The 22,257-nt window shown below is 34.7% G+C and overlaps 2 protein-coding genes across 2 annotated transcripts in view; one reads left to right on the forward strand and one right to left on the reverse strand.

The window, feature by feature from the left end:
* The window catches only part of LOC114345252 (vacuolar protein sorting-associated protein VTA1 homolog), a 49,557-nt gene extending 38,061 nt beyond the window's left edge, over positions 1-11,496 (forward strand). Inside the window, exons 2-4 of the mRNA XM_050658897.1 lie at positions 7,056-7,284; positions 7,526-7,797; positions 7,949-11,496. Of these exons, the coding sequence (XP_050514854.1) occupies positions 7,056-7,284; positions 7,526-7,797; positions 7,949-8,367 (920 nt within the window). The 3' untranslated portion in view covers positions 8,368-11,496. The remainder of the gene's footprint in view (positions 1-7,055; positions 7,285-7,525; positions 7,798-7,948) is intronic.
* Positions 11,497-14,762: 3,266 nt separating this feature from the next.
* Positions 14,763-22,257, reverse strand: part of LOC114345253 (all trans-polyprenyl-diphosphate synthase PDSS2) — a 41,776-nt gene continuing 34,281 nt past the window's right edge. Inside the window, exons 4-5 of the mRNA XM_028296070.2 lie at positions 17,239-17,410; positions 14,763-15,275 (exon numbers count right to left, since the gene is read on the reverse strand). Of these exons, the coding sequence (XP_028151871.1) occupies positions 14,895-15,275; positions 17,239-17,410 (553 nt within the window). The 3' untranslated portion in view covers positions 14,763-14,894. The remainder of the gene's footprint in view (positions 15,276-17,238; positions 17,411-22,257) is intronic.

Genomic DNA, 22,257 nt, shown 5'->3' on the forward strand with positions numbered 1-22,257 from the left:
TCCAAAGTTACGGAGGTAGTATACTATAATTGGTCCAAAAAAAGGCCTAACCCAAACATCCAAAGTAAAAGTTTTCCTCCAACACCAAATTGTTCTATATGGTGCACAATTTGTTCAGTAAAAAGTTACAACATTTTGAGTGTCCGGTTCAGTGCCGGTCAGTGTATTTTATAATCTAAACTTTGTATCTCTGAATATATTATTTCGGAAGTTAAGGTCCACTATTTCTACCTTTACTATTCACTGTGATCACATTCTTTTTTGAGTGGGTACTGTCCAAGTGTATTCTTCTTACTTCATGAGCTTTTCACCTAGTCTTTAGTATGATACAGTTGATCCAAAAAACGGCACAACCCAGACATCCAAAGTGAAAGTTATCCTTCAACACCAAATTGTTCTATATGGTCCACATATTGTTCAGTAAAAAGTCACACCATTTTGAGCGTCGGGCTTGGGGGGAAGATGGGGGAGAAGTCGGTAAATTAGTAGTTTTTTTACGTTTTTCGTCAATATTTCTAAAACTGTACTTTAGCGTTAAGAATGTTCTATACAAAAATGTTCTACATAAAATTTAAAACAAAAAAGGTCATATACATAATTGTTATAAAATCAACGGTTCCAGAGTTACGAAGGGTGAAAAATGGAGGTTTTCGATACTTTTTATATTATTTTAGCAATTTATAATATTATTACTGATGAAAGAAATTTTCTTTAACAGTATTGTGTTTTGTAAATAAAATTTGCTATTTCAGTGGCCGATGGTATGTTAGTGATAAGCCCTTAAAGAAACGCCAACCTCACCACACAAAATCATCATGAATTGCCCAAAAAATATAAAAAGTATCGAAAACCTCCACTTTTCACCCTCCGTAACTCTGGAACCGTTGATTTTATAACAACTATGTATTAGACCTTTTTTGCTTGTAAATCTCATGTAGAACATTTTTGTATAGAACATTGTTTACGCTAAAGCATAGTTTTAGAAATATTGACGAAAAACATAAAAAAAAACTACTAATTTACCGACTTCTTCTCCCCAAACCGGACGCTCAAAATGGTGTAACTTTTTACTGAACAATATGTGGACCTTATAGAACAATTTGGTGTTGGAAGAAAACTTTTACTTTGGATGTCTAGGTTATGCCTTTTTTGGACCAATTATACTATACTACCTCCGTAACTTTGGAACCGTTCATTTTAGAAAGATTATGCATAGGGTCTTTTTATTTTAAATTTCATGTAGAACATTTTTGTATAAAAGATTGTTCATGCTAAATCGCATAGTTTTAGAAATATTGACGAAAAACGTAAAAAACTACGAATTTACCGATTTCTCCCCCTTCTCTCCCCCAAACCCGACGCTCAAAATGGTGTGACTTTTTTCTGAACATTATGTGGACCATATAGAACAATTTGGTGTTGGAGGATAACTTTCACTTTGGATGTCTGGGTTATGCCATATTTGGATCAATTGTAGGTATCATACTACTTTTAGTTATTAAAAAACGATATACAAAATTTGAGCATTGGGTCACGTGCTACAGATATGTGATAATGGAAATCGACAATTTAACATGGGCTCTTGTGGGACGGTATAAAAAACTCTATAAAAATCAATGTTGAACTGTGCAGATATTCTTAATGGGCATTTAAGAAAATTATCAGTAGTAATTGCACAAGAGCTCTAAAATTATTGAATTTTTCCCGAGTGACACTTTGACAGTTTTAATTTCACAAGACGAAGACGAGTGAAATTATGTCACAAGTGTCACGAGGGCAAAAATTCTATATTAATTTTAGAGATCGAGTGCAATTTGTTGCGATTATTTCATGAATAAAACTGTTCAAAACCAAAATTTTATTGTAATTTATTTATGTAAGTTCAAATTAGTACAATTAAACACACAGTTGTTATAAATATTTTACGGTTGAAAGTCATCACTTTTATAATTTTTAAAACACTAATTGTCATTAATGTCACTGAATGTATTTTTTCATAGCAACGAAGGGCATCTGACGTAATATACTTGACGACGGGAAATTATCAAAAATTATCAGTCTAATTTAGATTTCTGTAGCTTTCTATTCGTCAGAATCTCCTATGAATGAAATAATCAGTAGTAATTGCACAAGAGCTCTAAAATTATTGAATTTTTCCCGAGTGACACTTTGACAGTTTTAATTTCACAAGACGAAGGCGAGTGAAATTATGTCAAAGTGTCACGAGGGCAAAAATTCTATATTAATTTTGGAGATCGAGTGCAATTTGTTGCGATTATTTCATGAATAAAACTGTTCAACACCAAAATTTTATTGTAATTTATTTATGTAAGTACAAATTAGTACAAATAAACACACAGTTGTTATAAATATTAATTTGACGGTTGAAAGTCATCACTTTTATAATTTTTAAAACATTAATTGTCATTAATGTCACTGAACGTATTTTTTCGTAGCAACGAAGGGCATCTGACGTAATATACTTAACGACGGGAAATTATCAAAAATTATCGACTTAATTTAGATTTATGTAGCTTTCTATTGGTCAGAATCTCCTATGAATGAAATAATCAACGAAATATGAGTGTTGGGTAGTAAGTGTAGCTTAAGTATTAAACCGCATTAGCCATTGTTGCTCGTTAGGGGATGAAGCAAAAAATTCATTTTTGGCGTAGACCTGCAGCCATTAATTAGCAAACAATACCCACTTGGTTTTAGGTCTCTAAACTGGTTATTTTCACTTTTTGTAAAATCCAGGGGATGAAAATAACGATAGGGGTTGGAGCGGGTGAGTTTGTAAATGCTTGTATACCCTATCTTTCAGCAATTAATTAGCAATAAAATATGCCGCCGGAAGCGACCCTCTATCTATCTATATGCTTTCGTTCCTGAAATATGAGTGTTATGCATTGTAGCTTAAGTCTTAAACCGCAGTAGCCATTGGGTGCGTTCGGACGACCACAGCGGCTGGACAGCTGAGCCAGCAGTAGCTGTCAGACGTCACCGCTGGGAGGCAGCCGCTGAGAGATTTACTAAGCTTTCCCTATCACGGCTGGATACAACCACTCAGCCGATTTCTGCTGACAGTCAGCCGCTATGGTCGTCCGAACGCACTCATTGTTGCTCGTTATAGGATGAAGCAAAAAATTCATTTTTGGCGTAGACCTGCAGCAATTAATTAGCAAATAATACCCACTTGATTTTAGGTCTTTAAACTGGTTATTTTCATTTTTTGTGAAATCCAGGGGATGAAAATAACGGTAGGGATGGAGGGGGTGAGTTTGGAAATGCTTGTATACCCTATCTTTCAGAAATTAATTAAAAATAAAATATGCCGCCGAAAGCCACTCTCTATCTACTTTCCTTGCTGAAATATGAGTGCTGGGTAGTGTAGCTTAAGTAATAAACCGCAGTAGCCATTGTTGCTCGTTAGGGGATGAAGCAAAAACTTCGTTTTAGGTCTTTAAACTGGTTATGTTCACTTTTTGTGAAATCCGGGGAATGATGATAACGGTGGTAGGGGTTGGAGGGGGTGAGATCGTAAATTCTTGTATACCCCATCTTTCAGCAATTAATTAGCAATAAATTATTCGCAGATAGTAACTGCTTTCGTTCATGAAATAAGAGTGTTGGGTATTGTAGCTTAAGTATTAAACAGCAGTACCCATTGGTGCTCGTTAGGTGATGAAGCAAAAAATTCATTTTTGGCGTATACCTGCAGCAATTAATTAGCAAAAAATACTCACTTGGTTTTAGGTCTTTAAACTGGTTATTTTCAGTTTTTGTGAAATCCGGGGAATGATAACGGTAGGGGTTGGGGGGGGGGTGAGTTTGTAAATTCTTGTACACCTCATCTTTCAGCAGTTAATTAGCAATAAAAGATGCCGGCGGAAGCGACCCTCTATCTGCTTTCGTTCCTGAAATAGGAGCGTTGGGTATTGTAGCTTAAGTATTAAACAGCAGTAGCCATTGGTGCTCGTTAGAGCACTAACGTTCACCAATATTTGTTACATCACTAGTACTAATGTTATGAAATACGAAATGTATGACTATGAATCTGCAATCAATCACAAACAAGTCTGGCTAATTGTCTCTGAAAATGCCATTTTTCAAAAAAAAACCCTTTGAAAAGCATTCAAAATTATGAAATAAAATTTTTTGCCAAATAGTAATTAGTACGGCACTTATGTTTTTCATCATTTTAGAGCATAAGTAATCCTCTGAAATTGGTGCCGTACTTTTCTAAATAATTTTTTGCATTATTAATAGGTGTTAAATGCAAATTTACATAAGGGTTGAAACCGTTCGACCAGTGCATTCGTACGGCATAGTAAAATATAACTTTAAAATAGATATATTTACTTAAAATCATGCACACCGTACAGTTTTCTACTATTTTTTTACCAGGGAAAATATGTGGAAAATAAATTTTTTTTACGTTGCACAACCATTACTTTTGTAAGGCATGTAAGTTTTTATGTCTTATTTTTTTAATATCTTCTTTCATCTTCTTGCCGTCAATTTAAATTTATTTATCCGGTCCATAAGTGGAAAGTTTGTAGCTTGTTGTAGTTTGTAGAAAAAAAACCTCAAATAAATTTACAAGTTTGTAGCAGTTACCACTCTGCTCCCTCGAGAATTCCATTTCGATTCGCCCATGACTCGAATCAAAAACGCCCTCTTAACCAGCAGCGTGGTAACTGGTACAAGTTTGTAGCAGTTACCACTCTGCTCCCTCGAGAATTCCATTTCGATTCGCCCATGACTCGAATAAAAACGCCCTCTTAACCAGCAGCGTGGTAACTGGTACTAGTTCTGACAGTTTTTTAGCATCAGTATTCATCGTTATCACAAACCCAGAAAGAGGTAGAGAAACAGTGAAACATTTTTTTGCTGCTAGAATATCTTATCGTAAGGCATTTGCGGAATCGGATTTTTTCGGAAAAATCCCAGTCACACTGCAGCTAATTGGCTCATTATACATTGATCATTGATCAAGTGGTTAAAGAATTTAAATATCTAGGAGCAACAATCACAAATGACAACAAATTAGAGCGAGAAGTTGAAACGCGAATAATGGCAGGAAACAGATCTTTCTTTGCAATGAAACATCTAATGAAGTCAAAACTTCTTTCACGAGGTGCAAAAATCCAAATATATAAGACCATAATACGACCAGCAGTCGCGTATGGAAGCGAAACATGGACGCTAACAAAAAGAAAAGTAAATAAATGGTGTGGGAACGTAAAATCCTTCGAATGATATATGGCCCTTGCAGAGACAGCGTGACAAACGAATGGAGGCACAGATACAATAACGAGTTAGACACAGTCTCTATTCGGAAAAGAAAATCTAGTCAGATATATAAAGGCTAATAGACTCAGATGGGCAGGGCATGTGATACGCAGTAACGACAATCGCCTTATAAACAATGTGTTCTGGGAAAGGCCAGATGGAAGAAGGTCTGTAGAGCGGCCTAGAAAAAGGTGGAAAGATGCAGTCAAAGAAGATCTAGAGAAAATGGGAGTGCGACAATGCGAATTAGTGGCACAGGACCGAAAAACATGGAAGGCAATAGTAAACGCGGCAAAGACTCACGAAGAGTTGTAGCGCCATTGATGATGATGACATTGATCATTGTTTTGATAAATTTAAATAAACTTACGTTCATAGAAATCGGCCCACTTAAAAATTTGGTCATTTTTGAAGTCTCATATTTTCTAAACCTGTTGGCTGATTTAAGTGATTTTTTGAACATGTTATAGCCTGATTCTTTATCAATGCCACTGTAATAATATTGTTGCTAAACAGGTAAATTTTCATTGTATACCGGGTGTACCAATCAAACTGTGTTTTTTTCTCACAGTTCGCATCAACCTGTGGAATATTCTAGCATTTATAAAATACTGATATTAAAACCCAACTATAGCCTCAGGTTTGTTTAACATTCTGTTTTTTGATTCATTCGTTTATGTTGGATAATAAAAAAGTTAGGTACTTTAACAACTAGACATGTTCTTCATCAATACACGGTGTTTTTAAATAAGTGCGACAAACTTAGCATAATTCTGCATGAAGAAATAATGACAGTTGGCTTTATAACCGTGTGTCCGCAAATGTTTCGTTTCCGAGATACGGGATGTTGAATTTTTTCTTACAAACTGACGATCTATTTTATTGCTTTAAAACCGGTTGAGATATGCCAATCAAATTTGGTGGATTTTGAGACGTAGTTATTGCACATTTTTTGACATAAAATTAAGAATTTCATATTCATCATTAGCTCGCATAGGTGTAATATGACCGATCATATTACCCGCATGCACGCTAATGGTGAATATAAATTTCTTAATTTTATATAAAAAAATTCGCATTAACTATCTGTAAAACCAACTGGTTTTAAAGCAATAAATAAATGGTCAGTTTGTAAGAAAAAATTCAACATCCCGTATCTCGGAAATGAAACATTTGCGGACATACGTTTATAAAGCCAACTGTCATTATTTTTTCATGGAGAATTATCCCTTAAAGTTTGTAGTATGTACTTATTTAAAAACACAGTTTATTGATGAAGAACATGTCTAGTTGTTAAAGTACCTAACTTTTTTATTATCCAACATAAATGAATGAATCAAAAACAGAATGTTAAACAAATCTGAGGCTATAGTTGGGTTTTAATTTCAGTATTTTATAAATGGTAGAATATTCCACAGGGTGACGCGAACGTTGGGAAAAAACACAGTTTGATTGGTACACCCGGTATACAATGAAAATTTACCTCTTTAGCAACAATATTATTACAGTGGTATTGTTAAAGAATCAGGCTATAAAATGTTCAAAAAATCACTTAAATCGGCCAACAGGTTTAAGAAATATGAGACATCAAAAAAGACCAAATTTTTAAGTGGGCCGATTTCTATGCACGTAAGTTTATTTTGTATTTGGTACCAGTACAAATATGTTTATTTGGTATCATACTGGTACCATCTATTTTTGATGTACATTTAGCTTCCTTAATTCAAAAGACCAAAGTGAAAATATATTATTTTTTGCAGCTAGAATGGCAGCCTGCTTGTTAGCTCTTCAATTAGTTCCTGGCAAGAAGAGTCCAGAGACAGCAGCACTGATAAAATCGTTATTGGATTGGTTAGAACAAACAAAACAAGCAAATGCTGATAATGAGGGAATCACAAGTGAAACTATAGCACAGTCTCTCATTGAAGAATATGCTCTACGATTGTTTAGTCATGCAGATGAACAGGATCGTGCAGAAATATTTAATAAGTATGTTTTGATTTAATTAAAAATTATTCTGTTAATAAGTTTAATATCATACTTGGACATGCTTTTATCAAACTACTAAATACCTGTGAATGGGGTTGTAAATGCTTAGGGAAGTTTACTACTTATATTTTGAACAATACATATTAGCATTTCAAAGAACCTTTGGGACATTTCAAAGCTGACAAATTGGTACAACTACCAGCATTTTTTTGCTTTTTTTACAAAAACATGTTTTTTTTAGAAATACTGTAAAGACTTTTTATACTGCTGGTATGTTGATGGATGTTCTAGACCAGTTTGGCAATCTAGCTGAAGACATTAGAGAAAAACGTAAATATGCTAAGTGGAAAGCAGCTTACATCCATAATTGCTTAAAAGCTGGGGATACACCAATGCCCGGTCCTCCCAGACCATATAATGACGAAGATTCTGATGGTATTGTACACAACAGTCAATTGAGTCAAGAAGAGCTTTCTACATTTTCAAAATATACTGGACCTGGAACTGTTGATGGTAACGAATTTTGTTTTCCTTATTTGTTTTTGTTAATTTAATATGTCTAAATTCATTTAGATACGCTTTGTCTAAATTCATTTTTAATCAGCAGTGATATTAGTTGTATTCATCATTGGAATAGAATATTTATTATTATTTTTTGTTTCAGTTCAACCAAAACCAGCAGATCCACCACTGCCTCCATCAGACGATCCCTTTAACCCCCCAAAGCCTCTAATTCCCCCTGATGACCCTTTCACTCACGCTCCTGCTTCATCACCCATAACTCCTCAATACCCAACAAATATTCAACCTCAAGTCCCATCTCCTTACAATCCACCCCCATCAGTATCTTCTCCATTTGATGCAGTACCTTCTACCCCATCTCCTTCAAGTGCAGTGATTCCCACCCCTCAGCCAAGACAATCACCATCATCAACTGGGTACACTCCAACATCCCAAGACATACAAAAGGCACAGAAGTTCTCCAAGTTTGCCACATCAGCCTTAAATTATGATGATACTAAAACAGCTTTAGATTATCTTCAGAAAGCCATGAATTTGTTAGTTTGTGGAAAAGAAGATTAAGCAATTTTATTGATGAGATTTGTATATGCAATTTTTAAGAGATATTTGTTGTTGAAAAGAGATTAGATCATATATCTAATCTCTTTGGTGGTGGGGTCCACCCACCAACTATCTTCGTAGCCATAAAACATAAAATAATAATTTTTTTAGCTTTTGGCGTACAGGGTAATATTATTTCAAAAGTATGTAGTGTGTGTTAGTTCATTATATAAATATTATTATGATAATACAATAAAAGTTGATGCAGCCATCCACTCAAGACACCTGAGCGTTGGAGCAAAGAAGTTCATTGGATCGTTAGGGTATGTTCGTAGCTCACATTCCGCGACCAAATGACCGATTGGATTGGCTAGAAGCTTCAAAGTCATAGTCTGATGATGGAAGTTTCCCTGACTTGTATATACTTTCTGCACCTACACTGTATTCATATATCAAAATTGTCATTTTTGTTGGATGTCACGTAGGTAGCCAAGAGAGTTCTCATTCCATAATCCCAACCATCTACCATCGAGGTAGAAGTCATCATCCTGAAATCCGAAACTGAGATATCTGAACTACTTTAGCTGTATATTGTTTTTGTGATGTAAATCATACAAAACAGTGGAAGGTCGATATTTCGTAAAAATACTAAAATAAAAATAATAATAATTAATATATATAAATAATAAAAACGTGGTATTATAAAAAGTTCTTTTTTTATAAAAGCGTACCTAATTATTTTTATGATTAATTTTCCTGGTCTTTTTTCATTCTATGTCCCGGTTTTGGGCCAGCTGACATATATTTTGTTAATAAGCTTTGGAACAACTGACTATATATAAAAAAAACAGCCATGCCAAAATGCTCCGGTCAAATTTGACACTACCTCCCGGACTAAAATGTTTCTAGTGATATATTGAGTGTCACAAGAGCTTTCAAATGAAGTATCAGAAGTCACATATTGACTTTTAAAGAAACGTCATACTATCAATATGGTCAAAACTGGAAAAAATAAGGTTTGCGTCTCAGCTGATCAAATTATAAGTTTTACACAGTTATCATTAAACATTTAACCGTCGCTATTTTGAAATATTTGAGACAAGATGTTTCAAATGAGTAATTACTTGCCATTAGATCCCATTTAAAATCATATATTTTTGTATCAAATAATTTATATATTAATGTAATGTGTAGTGTACCTGTTTATATTAATACTACATATATTTTGTAGAGGGTTATTTAAGATACTTAATACTGTTTTCATGTCAATCTTCTACTTCTTTCGATGCCGTGCCTGTGTTAAACGGCACGGAAATAACATTAAACCTTTCTCGATCTTTTTTCTGCACAGAAAATTTGCTTTTTGTCCCTGATTTCTTAATCATGAGAGCCTTGTATGACAACAATCTCTTCTACTTACACCTGGTAATCAATCGAGGAACATGGTATAGGTATACTGCCTCTCATTGTTTGGCCAAAGTAGCTAACTTTTCTTAACCACCACTACATCCCAAATGCCTCTATTTTATTTATTGTATTGACCGTATCGTCTATGTTTCGTAACTATAAAGCAAAATAAACCACACATAACATTTGAGTGTTCTTACTCTCGTTTCAGTAGTTAGGTTTATGTTGATGGAAGTGCAGGTTTCCATTTTAGCCTTTACTTATTTGTCGCATGTGATTTCATTGTTTGGCCAACTTCACAAATATTTAAAGTATTATACTAATTCAATAGTATGCCCCAATCATTATTGGTGTTTGTGTAATACGAATTTTATCTACGGCCATCAATTTTGTTTGTTAGAACATAATATATGGATATATTTCGTTATCGAGAAGCTTTACCAATTCAGCAGGAATTTTATCTGATCCGAATTCATTTTATATTGATACTTCATATCAATAATTAATTTTTCTCTTTACTTATTACCCATAATAACCATAAAGCAAACATGGAGTGCAATCAATAGAACAAGAGAATGCTGTAGATTTTTAGGTTTTGAAATGTTCAGTCAGTTATGCTCAAAGCTCTTGTTAACCACACTATTTAACTAAAATAGATTCCACACTGGAATATATGTATACTGATTTGTTTATGATTGGAATAAACTAATGTTAACGGTAGTTCTTTCTCTTAAAAATTGCAGATATTAAAATAAGTGATGTACAGATGTGCTTTAATATAGTTTTAAATTTCGTACAATATTTAACCTGAATTTAAAATCTATGCTTTCATCCTATGGAAATCAATATATTATTATGAAAAAACGTTTATCTTTAATTTTATAACTTGTTTAAAAAATAACCAGTAAAACCCATTATAAAAATACAGTTATGTATGTAATAGATATTGCGGTGTTAACATCAGACAGCTATGTTTAATGTAGCAGCAGTTCAGTGTAACCTTTTTTTAAGAAGTTATTTGGAATGTTATTACATTACATATTGTTGGTTTCTATGGAAAACTATTGCAGTGGTAGAAAAAATAAGTAAAATTTTAAAAAGAAAATAAAGGACTTAGTGCGTAAACATTATATCGTGGGCGTACTGGGAAAATCCACTAACTCCATTTTTTTTTTCAATTTTGACATTTTAATACCATTAAATCCACAAACATCAATATGTTAACAGGAAAAACCGTATATCTCCAAATTCGTCACCCACCGTGCATAAATCGGTACATTCAATGACAAAGAAAATCAACTAACTCCATATTTTTCTAAGTTTTCATGAATAAAATAATGTTTTTCCACATTTTTATATACATGTATGTGCACACCGGCTTTGGTTAACATCCTTTAAAATCATATCCAGGTACTAAAACTTGAACAGCTAGTGTATCCGATTTTTAAGAGGTAAGCCATAAGGTATAATAATGTTTAAATGCGTTTTTCTCAAAACTTTACTTTTGCGAGTTAGTGGATTTTCCCAGTACGCCCACGATATGGTAGTTGTTTAATTATTAACCATAGATATTAAAAGTAAGCTAACAACTAATTTGAAATATTTTTTAAAAGTTTAAAGTCAACTGCTGTTGGTATAGCATAGTCTGATATTATTACTTTTTACTTAGTCCTTTGTTACACATGCCTAAAAATGAAAATAAATACTAGTTTTGTATCTAATGCAAAATAAATGTTAACATTATTTATGATTTTATTTACCATTAATATACTGACCGGCACGAAAAAAACGGGCACCCCACAAAATGGGTCATTTTTGATGTCTCGTATCTCCTAAACCTGGTCCGATTTAACTAATTAATTTAATATGTTATAGCTTTATTCTTTAACAACATCGCTGTAATAATATTGTTGCTAAACAGGTAAATTTTCATTGTATACCGGGTGTACGAATCAAACTGTTTTTTCTCAAAGTTCGCAACACCCTGTGGAATATTCCAGCATTTATAAAAAACTGAAATGAAAACCCAACTATAGCCTCAGGTTTTCTTAACATTTTGTTTTTTGATTAATTCGCTTATGTTGGATAATACAAAAGTTACATTGCACATTTTTTAACATAGAATTAGGAATTTTATATTCACCATTGGCGTGCAAACGGGTAATATGATCAGTTATATTACCCGTATGCCCGCCAATGGTGAAAATAAAATTCTTAATTGCATGTCAAAAAATGCTCAATAACTATCTCTTAAAACCTACCAAATTTCATTTGCATATCTCAACCGGTTTTAGGGCAATAAATATATCGTCAATTTGTAAGAAAAAATGCAACATCCCGTATCTCGGAAACGAAACATTTGCGTACATATGTTTATAAAGCAAACGGTCGTCATTATTTTTTCATGCAGAATTACCCCTTAAGTTTGTTGCACTTATTTAGAAACACCCTGTACTGATGAACATGGCTAGTTATTAAAGTACCTAACTTTTGTATTATCCAACATAAGCGAATGAATCAAAAAACAAAATGTTGAGAAAACCTAAGGCTATAGTTGGGTCTTAATTTCAGTGTTTTATAAATGCTAGAATATTCCACAGGGTGTTGCGAACTTTAAAAAAAAACACAGTTTGATTCGTACACCCGGTATACAATGAAAATTTACCTGTTTAGCAACAATATTATTACAACGATATTGTTCAAGAATAACACTATAACATATTAAAAAATTACTTAAATCGGACAACAGGTTTAGGAAATTCTAGACATCAAAAATGACCAATTTTTGGGGTGCCCGTTTTTCGTGCCGGTCAGTGTATTTTATAATCTAAACTTTTTAACTCTAGATATATTATTTCGGAAGTTAAGCTCCACTATTTCTACCTTTACTATTCACTGTGATCACATTCTTTTGACGTAGATATTTTTTGAGTGGCTACTGTCCAGGTGTATTCTTCTTACTTCATGAGCTTTTCACGTAGTCTTTTTAGTATGATACAGTTGATCCAAAAGACGGCACAACCCAGACATCCAAAGTGAAAGTTATCCTTCAACACCAAATTGTTCTATATGGTCCACATAGAGGGTAGGTGGGGGAGAAGTCGGTAAATTATGAGTTTTTTACGTTTTTCGTCAATATTTCTGAAACAATGCGGTTTAGCGTAAACAATGTTCTATACAAAAATGTTCTACATTCAATTTTTAACAAAAAAGGTCCTATGCATAATCCTTCTAAAAAGAACGATTCCAAAGTTACGGAGGTAGTATATATTATTATAATTGGTCCAAAAAAGGCCTAACCCCGTCATCCCAAATTAAAGCTTTCCTCCAACACCAAATTGTTCTGTATGGTCCACATATTGTCCGTCGGGTTTGGGGAGGAGGGGAGGGGAAAAGTATTAGTAGTTTTTTAGATTTTTCGTCAATATTTCTAAACCTAAGAGGTTTAGCGTGAAAAATATTCTATACAAAAATGTTCTACACTTTTGAAACGAAAAAGATCCGATGCATAATTGTTCTAAAATCAACGGTTCCGGAGAGTGTAAAGTGGAGGTTTTCCATATTTTTTACACTGTTTGGACAAATTATAACATTATTACGGAAGAAACTAATTTTTTTAACAGGATTTTGTTTTCTAAATATAATTTGCTATTTCATTAGCCGGTGGTATGTTACTGATAAGCCCTTGAAGGAACGTCAACCTCACCAAGAGGTTTCTACAGGCCTAGGCCATATAAATCTATGGTACGGAGAAACCTAATCTGAACTGTTTAGGGACAATATCGCATGAATATTTTTCTAATAGTAAAATTTTCGTTTCAAAGGACATCGCACACATCTTATGGAAAATATAATGTCACTCAAATTCAATAAAATTTATACGAATAGATTCGTTTTAAATTAACGGTCAAATCTTATCATTGCGCCAACTCTGTATTTTCAATAATTAGAGCAGAAATTGATATAAATAAATCTGAAATCAAATGGGTACGTACATAAGTTAGAGAGAGAAAAATATTTTAAAATACCCAGATTATCGGTACTCCATAAATCAGCGGATTAGTTTCACTAATCCGCTTAGGCCCAGCGGGGTTTAAGCCGTTTTGAATAGCACTCAGAGCAATAATAATTGTAAACGTAACACTTTATGGACTCCAAAAATGTGATTTCGATAAACTTTAATTGCAATTTACGCCGTAATTAATCATAATTAAGAGTTGGCGCAATGATAAGAATTGACCGTCATTTTAAAACAAATCTAATCGTATAAATTTTATTGAATTTGAGTGACATTATATTTTCCATAAGATGTGTGCGATGTCCTTTAATGTAGAACATTTTTGTATAGAATATTGTTCACGCTAAACCGCTTAGGTTTAGAAATATTGACGAAAAACGTAAAAAACTACTAATTTGCCGACTTCTCCCCTCCACCTCCCCCCAAACCCGGCGCTCAAATTGGTGTAACTTTTTACTGAACAATATGTGGACGATATAGAACAATTTGGTGTTGGAGGAAAACTTTTATTTTGGATGACGGGGTTAGGCCTTTTTTCGGTCCAATTATACTATACTACCTCCGTAACTTTGGAACCGTTCGTTTTAGAAGGATTATGCATAGAACCTTTTTTGTTTAAAATTTGATGTAGAACATTTTTGTATATAACATTGTTCACGCTAAACCGCATAGTTTTGGAAATATTCACGAAAAACGTAAAAAACTCTTAATTTACCGACTTCTCCCCCATCTCCCCCCAAACCCCGCTCAAAATGGTATGACTTTTTACTGAACAATATGTGGACCATATAGAACAATTTGGTGTTGAAGGATAACTTTCACTTTGGATGTCTGGGTTTGGGTCTAGTTATTTATACCATATTATTTCTAATGGTACTAAATCTTTGCAAAAAAAGCAAGAATTTCTGAATAGTTTAAAAGCCCAAATTAATTTAACAGCACATCAGAATACGTTACCTTGAGGATTAAGGTTTAGAAAAAAAAAACTATCTGGAAATTTAGTATTTATTCCAAATGACTAGAAGGTACACTGATTGTTTGTAATGAAAACAAAATATTCTACAAATTGTATAATGCTCAAAGAATATCTATATTAAAGAAATGGCTTGTAAAAATGACCTTTTTACATTGCTTCTAATATTTTAACCAGGGCATTCTTGGCACTATTATCAGAAAATTCATTTAGTGCTGCCTTTCCATTAACAACAAATTCTGCTTGTAATTCTAAAGCTTTTGCTGTTCCTTTACTTCTTGATACAACATTTCTTATTCTGTCATAGTTAATGTCATCACTTTCAACATCTTTCATGAGATCAATATAGAAATCTGGGCAATCTTGAAGATGGTACATCAATGGAGCATTGATTAAGCTGAATGGCCCAGTTTGGCTGGTACTAATTTGTGAGATGTCTTTTTTAATTTGTAATGCTAGTGCTATATTTCTTCCGAATATATATGCAGACTTCTCTAGAGTCTCGGAGTGGTCCGCTAACATTAGAGCTGCCTAAAATAAAAAAAATAGTAATATTTTTAAATATTGCAATTTAACAATAAAGGCATTGCACATGGAAAATAAATATAGGGATTTTTGAAACAAGATTGAGAAAATCATTCAAATATATTTCATAAATTGTAATAGCCCAGGGCATTTAGCAAAAAATACATCGATTTTTAAATACAGCACCTAGAGACTTGCAACTTTTTGCATTGTGTTCAGGATGATGTCAGGAAAAAAGTCTACCATAGAAAAATTGGTGAAAATGCATAAAACGCATCCAAAAGTGCATAATTTTGTTACTCGGGGGATTTTGAAGTCGCTGAAGACGAATACGCCATCAGAACCCACCACCAGATACGAAAGCTACCAACTGCTAAGGCAAGTCGTCTTGAGAAGATCGGAGCAAAATGAAAAATTTTGACGCATGTCAAAATTTTCAATGTGTTTTAAATGTATTCATTTTTTCGAATCCTGAGAAAACAAATAAGTATTTTTGAAAAATTTAAACGCAGAATGAAAGACTACTTTATTACCGAGGTTCGAAAGTCCTTTAGAATAAATAAAAAGTTTCTTTTGAATGCAATATTGGCAATTAAAAATTACACTCAATTTTATCTTTTATTTTCACCTCTGTAACTTATTCAAATAAACATTATAGAAGTTGTCAGGGACTTTCGGCCCTCGGTAATAATGTAGGTAATGTTTCATTCTGCATTTAAATTTTTCAAAAATATTTATTAGTTTTCTGAAGATTCGAAAAAAATGAATACATTTAAAACACCTTGAAAATTTTGACATGCGTCAAAATTTTGCATTTTCTTCCGTTCCCCTTAAGTTTCGAGGGTATTCGGCACCAAATTGATGCAAACAGATTACTCGGCTGTTCTTGGGGTCGCTGAACAAGAATACGCTATCAGAATCGACCCCCGGTGCACCTGGTGTCCAAAAACCCTCCAGAAGATAAAATGCCTTAGCAGTGACCTTGGGCACCAGGTGATCCGACTGGTTTTGAGGGCGTATTCGTATTTAGCGACCCCAAACGCCTCCTATTAATCTATTTGCATGTATTCAAGGCTGAAAACCTTCGAAACTCCAGAAGATGACGTGCCTTAGAAGTGATCGTGGGCACCAGGTGCTGCGGGGGTCAGTTCCGATGGCATATTGGTGTTCAGTAACCTCAAAATCTCTTCGTGTAATCTGTTTGCATCAATTTAGTGCCGAAATCGCTTGAAACTCCAGAAGATGACGTGACCTTAGACATCAGGTGTTGCGGGTGTCTTCGTTTGGTGGTGTATTCGTTTTCAGCAACCCCAAAAACCGCCGGAGTAATCTATTTGCATTATTTTGATGTCGAAAAGCCTAGAAACTCCAGATGACCCAGGGCACCAGTGTTCCGGGAGTCGGTTCTAATGGCGTATTCGTGTTCAACGACTCCAAAAACCTTCAAGTAATCTGTTTGTCCCAATTTAGCGTTGATTGCCCTCGGACCTCCAGGCACCAGGTGCTCCGGAGGTCGGTTCTGATGGTATAGTCATGTTCAGTGACCCCAAAAACCTCCGAGTAACAAAATTTGGCCCCTAATATGCTTCTTATGACATGTTTATGCACTTTTGGATGCATCTTATGCACTTTAAAATGCAATTATACATTTTCACCCATTTTCTATGGTAGACTTTTTTCTCGACATCATCTTGAACACAATGCAAAAAGTTGCAAGTCTCTAGGTACTGTATTCGAAAATCGATTTATTCCGGTGTTTTTAGTGTTACATGCATCTGGCTTATGCCCTTTTGGATGCGTTTTATGCATGTTCACCAATTTTTCTATAGTAGACTTTTTTCCTGACATCATCCTGAACACAATGCAAAACGTTGCAAGTCTCTAGGTACTGTATTCAAAAATCGATTTATTCCGGTGTTTTTAGTGTTAAATGCCCTGGTCAATAACATTATTAAACACACAATCTTACCTGACAACATTTTCCTAACAAACTAGCACCATCTAACAAATGCCTCAAAGTCCATTCTGCTTTTGCATTTCCCAAAACATCAGACAATTGTAGGAGATCCTTTTCATACTCATGCGGAACTAACATTTTTTGTTGTTCAGAGAGTGGTGAAGCAGGAACAGGTCTATTTTGTCTAGAATAAAAAAATAAAAACAATGATTTACTGATACGAGCGTTGTCTTTTTAGTTTTGCATACAGCCATAAATACAAAAAATATATAGACTTAAGGTACTTTATTGCTTTTCAAAATATGTCCCACCAAGATTGATACACTTTTTTTGCATTTATTCAAACCAATTGGTAAAAGAGTTATTCTAGTCTTTAGTTAACACCTGCAAAATCTGTTTTAAAGGCATCGATGGTTTCTTCTGGCGACTGGAATTGCTGCCCACGCATTGAATTCTTGATATTTGGAAACGTGAAGAAATCGTTGGGATTTGAGTCGGGGTATACGGTGGATGGTTTAACAATTCGATGTTTTGAAGCTCCATAAACTCTACTGTCCTGGGCACTTGCATTGTCCTGATGTAGGATGATTCGCCGTTGTGTGTTGCTTTGTCGGAGTTTCGTGATAACTTCTGGTAAACAAACGGTTATATACCAATCAAAAGTAACTATTCTTCAATCTCTAAAGCAATTGATCAGATTTTGACACAAAAAATTTTGACCATTTTCTGTGACACAATTCGAGAATAGATCACTTTTGTTGGTTTTTCCCCCAGTGATATGACATACGATGAAGTAATAGATGGGATCGGTTCCGCCATATTGGAGATTATTGACAGGTTGTTAGTATCGAGTACTGCTGTTTATAGAAATTTTGTTTTATAAATATTTTGAACTTATTTTTGTGCGTCTTTACATTTATTTCAAAGTGAAACTACTATGGCTTCGTGTGCACTTCTTTGGTGTGCGAATAACACTCGAAGCAATAACAAAAGGTCGACGGGAGTAACTTTTCATAGGTTAATATGGAAGTGTAAGCAGTGTACAGGGATGTATTACTTCCGTTTTAGTGTTACTGAGTGTAAAAAGAACTTTATGTATGTAAGTGTAATAAATTTTATTATCATTATTAAAGTGTTCTTGAAAAGTACTAAAAATGAAAGTAATTTTATTCCAAATAACTATTATTAATCTAACTCGATGCCTATTCCTAATTTAAATCCGGACCTGCTCGTCGCCATATTGGATATGACACCGAGTGCTCCCATTTAGTAAATATAGAAGCATCGTTTGTGTTTTATCCTCTCTCCCATATCACTGGTTTTTCCTCGGTCATCCTTAATTAGCTGACGAACCACATCAATGTTTTGCTGCGTGACTCTGTTTAAGGTAGACCTGGCCTGGATTTATCGCTGAGACTAGAGCGACCACATTAAAATTCGCAATACCAGCGGGAAATAGTTACACAAAAACCATTTCGGTGATAACTGCCTGGGGTAGGGTGAGGAACGGGTAAAGTGAGTAGCTCGAAAATCACTTTACTGCAGCCGGTCCCAAGCCCGGGTAAAAGAGGAGGGTTAACTACCCACCCTCGGAAAAAGAAGATAGTCATGAAAACTGCAACTTTGCCTCGGAACCCGACGGACTGGGAATTGCTACAATGCAATGTAAAGGACTATGAAAATCGGAACTTAGAACGTCCAGATCTGGTACAGACTTGGAGCTGCCACAAATGCTGTGGAACAACTGGAAAACATAGGAATGGATATAACAGCAGTCCAAGAAATAAGACGGCCAGACGATGGAAATATAAAAATAAGTAAATCCACCATCTTCTTCAGCGGTAACAAAATCGGAAGACATGAATTTGGAACGGGCTTTGTGATTAGAGACGACCTGGTACAGAATATACTAAATTTCAAACCTATAAACGAAAGGATATGCTATATCAGAATGAAGGAAGAACGATACAACATTTCGATCATCTCAGCTCATGCGCCAACGGAAGAGAAGGATGAAGATATCAAGGATGACTTCTACGACGCCCTAGAAAGAGTGATAGATACGATGCCCAAACAAGATATGCGCATAATTTGCGGAGATTTTAATGCTAAAATAGGCAAAGAGCCTAGCCTACACTCCACAATCGGTAAACACAGCCTTCACAATATATCTAACGACAATGGCTTAAGACTCATAGAAACTGCAGCAGCTAATAATATGTTAATGTCAACTATGTTTCCGCATGAAGACATTCATAAGCAAACCTAGATCTCAAGCGACCATATTACGCGAAACCAAATTGACCACATCATTGTAGATGCCCGACATGGGAACAATATCATAGACGTAAGAAGCCTCAGAGGAATAGACGGAGACACAGATCATTACTTAGTCAGAGCAAAAGTCAAATCCAGAATATCTAGCCACAAATACAAGAAAACAACAATGAACCCACAATAGAACATGGACGAAATGCAGAACACAGAGAAACATCAAAAATATATAGAACACATTGAACAAACCTTGAACGCTGAAACAGCTTACAATGATATAGAAGAGCTGTGGGAAACGACTGCCCAAATAATAACCAAGACAGCTGACAAGATCTTTGGAAGGAGTAGGCAGAAGAGGGCAAAAACATGGTATGACGATGAATGTCGGAAACAGCTGGAAAAAAGACAAACAGTAAGGAAGAAGACATGGATACAACTACAGACAAAAGCAAAAAGGAATACGACGACTGCCGAAAAGAAACAAGAAAAATTATACGCACAAAGAAAAGAAACTATGACCAACAAAAACATGAAGCTATGGAGAGAGACAGACCCAAACCAGGCTCCAGAGAATTCTATAAAGCAATCTCCACTGAGAAAAGAGGACATAGAACCAATTCTATCCATACACTGAGAGACAATCAAGGCCATATGATAATCGACGATAAAGAACTAACAGAAGAATGGAAAGGGTATTTCAGGGACCTTCTAAACATCATACAGAAAGAACAGTACAAAGAAGAGATCTATATAACAGCAGACATGCCCGTCGAAAATCCCTCTTTTGAAGAAACCCGAAAGGCCTGAAATAAGCTGAAAAATCACAAAGCGCTGGGTACGGATGAGATACCAGCAGAATTTCTGAAATACGGTGGAGAAACACTACATCGCCAAATTCGCCAAAAACGCAACGGCAAATGGATATTATTCCGATCACGGGTTATTATAAAATTTGACGTTATCAAATAAATAGAATGTCAAATTTAAGTTTTGCTTTAAAATTTTGGTGCATAATTACAGCTACATTTGAAGTAGCTTAATAAATTATTTTATTATCATTGATTAATAAATAAACAATTTATAAAAAAATTCAATAACATAGTTTCTTTTTGTTATTTTATTCACTTTGGCGGAACCTTAAACACAAGCATTCAACTGTGTCAACAATGAGGTTAGCTTTTCTAACTCCAATATAAAATTAGTTGTGAAAACAACTGTTTGTATACTATAAAAAAACTTCAAAATGCAAAAATTCGACAAAATAACAGCAAAAAATTCAACAAACTGACAGCCACAAAAGTAAATAAACCGAAACGTCAGAAATTGTACTTAAAATACAGTTGAGTCCGGGAATCTTTACCCGTGCGTCATCATTTAAAGCATACGAAACAAGTCGATGATAAGTCGGAAATTGAGATTTACTAAACGCAACAGCAAGTGATAATAAGTGACTTGCTGTTGCGTTTAGTAAATTTCAATTTTCGACTTATCATCGACTTATTTCGTATGCTTTAAATGATGACGCACGGGTAAAGATTCCCGGACTCAACTGTATGTGAAGACATCCCCAATCGTCTTTCTTTGTATCTATCTCTTTTCAATACACTGAGTCTAAATCGTTCATAAAAATAACATGTTTTTTTAATTAATAACAGACGGCAGTTGGTTTGTCATTAATTTCACGCGTGGAAGAGAATGATGCTAAATAAAAAGTATGTGTTTTATCTCACCAGGTATTAATGACGCACGGGTAAAGACTCGCGGACTCAACTGTATGGTTAGAAGAAAGGATACCAGCAAGATGGAAGGAAAACATCATAGTGCCCATCCACAAAAAAGGGGACAAAACAAAATGCGCGAATTACAGAGGAATTTCACTCTTAAACACGGCATATAAAATCCTATCAAACATCATTCTTAGTAGACTAACTCCTTATGCTGAAAATGTCCTAGGAGAATATCAAGCCGGTTTTAGGGCAAACAGATCCACAATAGATCAACTATTCACGCTGAGACAGCTTCTAGAAAAGGGATGGGAGTATAACAGACCCATACACAATCTCTTCATAGACTTTCGACAGGCATATGACAGCGTAGAAAGAAGCCAAGTAAGGAATGCCATGGAGGAGTTCACAATACCACAGAAACTCATTCGGATTACTAAAGTATGTATGGAGGGTGGAATATCAAAAGTACGTGTAAATAATAAACTGTCTGACAGCTTCGAAATCAACAGTGGACTCAAACAGGGTGATGCGTTATCTCCACTACTTTTATAACCTTGTATTAGAGAAAGCCATGAGTTCGGCCGAAATAAAAACAGAACTGCTATTGGTTCAAGGTCCCAAGTTATTACTAGCATACGCAGATGACATTGATCTCGTTGGAGACTCTATCCTATCCACAAAAGCCATTGTCAACAAGGTGGAAGGAGCAACAAGCGAAGTAGGGCTGAGGATTAATGAATAAAAGACGAAATATATGTGCATAAATAGAACGACACGAAGAGACAGGATAGGACAAAATGTGATGGTCAACACCTACAATTTCGAAAGAGTACAACGTTTTAAGTATCTGGGGGCCATAATCACAGCTGACAACGATGTTACTGAAGAAATAAAAGACAGAATCCAATCAGCAAATCGCTGTCTATTCGCACTGGATAAGCTTATAAAATCAAAAAATCTTACAAGAAGTTCCAAGATCAAAATCTATAAATCCATCGTCAGACCTATATGGTTGCGAAACGTGGACCAT

Source organism: Diabrotica virgifera, chromosome 8 (genome assembly GCF_917563875.1).
Source record: "Diabrotica virgifera virgifera chromosome 8, PGI_DIABVI_V3a".
Classification (NCBI taxonomy): domain Eukaryota; kingdom Metazoa; phylum Arthropoda; class Insecta; order Coleoptera; family Chrysomelidae; genus Diabrotica; species Diabrotica virgifera.